Source organism: Ammodytes marinus (assembly GCF_949987685.1).
Source record: "Ammodytes marinus genome assembly, chromosome: 20".
Taxonomy (NCBI): domain Eukaryota; kingdom Metazoa; phylum Chordata; class Actinopteri; order Uranoscopiformes; family Ammodytidae; genus Ammodytes; species Ammodytes marinus.
Genome location: NC_137224.1, coordinates 12,444,316 through 12,448,918, shown reverse-complemented (window position 1 = coordinate 12,448,918; position 4,603 = coordinate 12,444,316). Strand labels below are relative to the sequence as shown.

At 40.3% G+C, this 4,603-nt stretch overlaps 1 protein-coding gene across 1 annotated transcript; it reads left to right on the top strand.

Moving 5' to 3' along the window:
* The first annotated feature begins 1,967 nt into the window (after positions 1 to 1,967).
* On the top strand, positions 1,968 to 4,337 carry LOC307266922 (tripartite motif-containing protein 16-like protein). The gene is made up of 5 exons (XM_080049055.1): positions 1,968 to 2,069; positions 2,881 to 2,922; positions 3,011 to 3,073; positions 3,321 to 3,460; positions 3,559 to 4,337. Exons 1-5 carry the CDS (start codon positions 2,018 to 2,020, stop codon positions 4,006 to 4,008), a joined length of 747 nt encoding a protein of 248 aa, XP_079905181.1. The 5' UTR covers positions 1,968 to 2,017; the 3' UTR covers positions 4,009 to 4,337.
* The last annotated feature ends 266 nt before the right edge of the window (positions 4,338 to 4,603 follow it).

Sequence of the window (4,603 nt, the reverse complement as noted above, 5' to 3'; positions counted from 1 at the left end):
TCACATGATTTTTCACTTTGGCACTTCTCAGAGCAGACCCCAGCCTATGAGCCAAATATCCCCGAACCCAAATGCAGAGATGATCTCATCAAACGTAATATTTATTACTCTTCTTCCTGCTTCCTATTCTTTCACAATTTGGTCAAAAAATACAAAAATCTCAATTTTGTCTCTGTTTATCTAGACTGGTTCAACCTTTCCTTGGATGACAAGACAGCCAATAAGGGGCTGTGGATAGCAGAGGGTGGCTCTAAGGTGGCCCGTATGACTGATAAAGTCACTTGCCCCGTCTTGGATAGACCAGAGCGATATGAGTATTCTCCACAGGTAATGTGTGAATATCTGGTTATATTATTTTAGTCTGTAATTATGGCATTCAAAACATATTGTCTCTTTATTCACCATGTTTAAGAGCAGCATATACTTGTCATCACACTGCCATAACATGGTGTTTGATTTGATTGTCCAAAGGAGGCAACAGTATAATGGACCTGAGGGCTGCCCCCTGTGTTTATTTAAATCCTGAGCAAACGGATTTGGCATTGCACAACAGAGGAAGCGAGCCTGCTCTAAATTCTCGTGGTGCCAGCTACAGTAAATCACTGGTTATGTTAGATTACGTCTCAATTGAGCTGTCATTCATCTCAACCACGTTCCAAAAGGTTCTTTGCAAAGAAGGCATTGTGGGCTTCCGAGGCTACTGGGAGGTGGAGTTCTCTGGATGGGTCGTGGTCGGTGTGGTGTACGAACGCGCGGGAAGGAGGAACTGCGACGGATCCTGTGGCCTAGGGGAGAACGAGGAGTCCTGGGGTCTTGGCTGGAGCGGTTCCGGCTACCATGCCTGGCACAAGGGCCAGGACCTAGAGATCATAGACATTCCAAAGTGCTCCACAATTGGTGTGTACCTGGACCAGCCTGCTGGTATCCTTAGTTTTTATGCTGTGGAGGAGGGGAAGGAGGGGGAGGAGAGCGCGGGAGGAAAGAAGGTTGAACTCTTGCATCAGATTAAGAGCTCCTTTAAGGAGAAGGAGAAAATGATGCCTGGTTTCTGGGTGGGCCCACAGTCACATTGTTTGATCGTAAAGAAGGAAGAATAAAGACCACTGACCAGTATGGCTGAGAGAGGAGTGAAACTAGTTCATCATTTTGTGGTAAAGCGCTCATAATGGCAGCTTTAAACGCAAAATGACTGGTCACGTTTACATTTGTATTGATTGTCATTGGAATGTTACTAACACAACATAAGCTTGCATGACTTTTGTGCACATGACATTATGATGAAAACATTAGTGCACATTAGATATGTTCCTTACATGATGTATCTCTGAGGAACATAAGCAGTAAATAGGCTAGTATATTTCAATAAACTGAACAAAGTGCAGACAATGTATCAGTTCGGAACCACCTTTGACTTTCCAATTCTTTGGACTTTGCTGAACTCAATGTTTACTCTGATATATTTGTATGTGTTTGTATTCCTCAATTGTTATTGCTAGCTTAGAATGTTTAGGGTTGTGCAGTTTGGTATGCATGTATGCAAACTATGAAAACGTTTCAATAAATAAACACTGAATAAGACACATTGTGTCCTGGTTTGTGAATCTGAATATGTATACAACAGAGTCGGTCGGAATAAATGAAGAAAACAAGGTTCTATTTCTGTTCTCCTTTTAGTGGTAACAACATTGACAGAACCAGCTTCTGAATCATATTTCAGTCTTGCTTGTGAAAAACCCACCTCTAAGGTATCAGTGGTGTCAAAGGCTTTGCTCAATGGCTCATCTATTCATATGGCAAATTCAAGAGCACGCAACTCTGTAAACCCCACTTACCCTGTTCCCCTGACCCCAAACAGCTCAGACATTCCTAAAGACGCATCGTCTTCACCCCCACCACCACCTTAGTATTTACTCCGGGTATAAAAGTCAAGTACAGGAGACAGCTTTGCACCTTTACTTTGGATGAATCAAAGGATTCTGAAGCCTCTGGAAGTGGATTATTAGCACACAGCCTCAAGATGCCCAGTGGAACCAATTCTACAGTAAACATCACAGGGACTAAAAAAACAGGTACCACTTTTTATACGCAATGTAAAACCATTTACTTAAAACATTTATACATTTGCATAATTACTAGCATGTTATATGTATATATGCATCTACTTAACGAGTAAATACTTTATCTGCTGATGCAGTTACTGACGGATGTGCTACCTCAGCAGAGTGTTCTGCTTGTTTTCCTGCATAAGCATTAACAAGGATGACTTGAAATATATAGAATGATGCTGAACTCTGACTTGGTGATAGCTCTCTTTGCAAACACTGTATTTTGGATTTGCAAGTGGTGGGTGTCACAAAAATACTAAAAAGTCATATATCATATTTTGATGGCATTTAAGGCCTTTAAAACAGTACCTTTTAATATAATGTATTCTGACCTACAGTGTGTGCATTTGCAAACTGTCTGTACAGTTATTTTGGATCGAAGAAGTAGAATCTTGATGATTATTACTTCCACCTAATAGCTATTCAGAAGAAGAAACTGGATGTGAACAATGTGTGTGATCACATTAGACAAACTCCCCATACATTTGTAATATTGGAAATGTATTGCAAGATACAATGGTGCTACAGATACAAATGTATCGCTTCTGCTGCCATCAGACATGTCATTGTCATGTGTCATTTCTCGACATAAGGGCTTTTAGTCCCACTCATAGTTGGTCCCAGACATTTATGAATAAAAATGTTGTCGTAATGCCCAAATTCTTCATCCGGCATCGTGTTCCAGGTCCGCATTGGTAGAGGGTGGTGTCATATATTTGTGTGGAAACAGTTCCTCACAACCCCCCAGTTTAACCTTTGGCATTGATCTTTTTAGGGAAGAAGGTCAAATCCAACAAGAGTGACAAGACCAAGCCAGGTAACGAACTTGAAGAATGCAGTGGCCTTTTCATACTCATTGTGTAGCGACCATGAGTTTGTATTAAGCGAGTTTCCTCTCCTTACAGAAACAGTTCCAGAATATGTGCCGGACATCCCAGAGCCAACAAGCAGAGCTGAGCTCTTGAAGTGTATGAGAAGTTTTTTTCTCTCAAATAATTATACACATGTTCATGTCTTTTTAATTAATTGACTCCTATAGAGTTTAGCCTTTGTGAAACTGATAAACTTTGTATATCTTGCGGAAACTGTCCCTCTCTCTATATATATATGTATTATAGATCACAAAAGATGGAAAACCATAATAATTTAATGTTCAGCAATATTGACCAGGATGTATTTGAAAAAAAACTAAAACTGACACATTTTCTCCTCTAGATTGGATGAATTTATCTTTGGATGATAAGACCTCAAACAGGATGTTGTGGATTTCGGGCTGCAAAACTATGGTGCGTCGAAGAACTCAGGAGGTTTGTCCTGTCCTGGATAGACCAGAGAGATATGAGTGCACTCCACAGGTATGTCAGAACACGAAACAAAGACAGTAACAGGCTATCTGGTAAAGAAGCAGACATATTTCATTAATTCTCCTTCTTTTCATTTATTTAAATTAAAGGTGTTGTGCAAAGAGTGGATTTGGAATGCGAGGGCCTACTGGGAGGTGGAGTACACAGGGTGGGTGACGATTGGAGTCACCTCTGAAGGAACAGGAAGGAGGGCAAATTCTGGGCCGAGCGGCATCGGAGACAACGAAGATTCTTGGGGTCTTTGCTGGTCTGGAGACCGTTACCAGGTCTGGTTCAACGGCTTAAACACAGCAATAAAAGATTTCCCGCAGTGCTCCACAATTGGAGTGTACATGGACCAGCCGGCAGGGATTCTATGCTTTTATATTGTATCTGGTGAGGAGTCAGAGAAGGAGGTCAGTCTGTTGCATAGAGTTAAGACTACTGCTGAGAAAAAGATGCTTCCTGGTTTCTGGATGGGAGTTCAAACCGAGTGCACAATACTGAAGAGACCAGAAGGATGTGCTGAAGCTAAAACTGATCACAATGCATGTTGCTGATGCAAGATGTTGACACGTTTGTTAGCTGTGGCAAAACAGTCAAACATGCATCAGTGCTGTTAAGTTTGTGGAAGATGTGAAATATTATTTTTGGAGATTGTGTTGTTTCAATATTCTAATAATTATACTATATAAGGTCTACAGTATATTGCGCTTTTCCAAAATGCTCAAAGATGCTTACATTTTCATGCACGTTTTTTTCTGATGCTCTTCTATTGTATACTGTATGTCTAGTTTAGTAGCATCAGATTAGATTTTTATGACCTGATTATATTTTTGAATATTGAATTTCTTGTGAGTTTATGAAATCTGAAATAAAGAATGTAGTATAATAAATCAATGTTTTTTTAAAGTAACTCTTTGAAATTGCAAATGTCAGATAACCGTTTAAAATTAAATTAGTACTTTTATCTGTCTATGATTGAACCCTAATGGGAAATGCCTTTGTGTGTTCCGAAGATACGGTTGCACACAGGGTGTGAAGTGCTCATAGCATCAATCCATACTGGATTTGGTTTACAGTAGTATGAGTGACAATCCCTCCCCTCACGGATTAAAGGAGCTCACTTTGATATGTGAGAGGCTCCAGCGTGGA

What these genes read in the sequence shown, in the direction of transcription:
- LOC307266922 (XM_080049055.1), top strand. Translation starts at nt 2,018, where the DNA reads ATGCCCAGTGGAACCAATTCTACAGTAAACATCACAGGGACTAAAAAA. An exon ending in CACAGGGACTAAAAAAACAG is followed by an intron (nt 2,070 to 2,880) that starts GTACCACTTTTT and finishes TGATCTTTTTAG; the next exon opens with GGAAGAAGGTCAAATCCAAC. An exon ending in GATATGAGTGCACTCCACAG is followed by an intron (nt 3,461 to 3,558) that starts GTATGTCAGAAC and finishes TTTAAATTAAAG; the next exon opens with GTGTTGTGCAAAGAGTGGAT.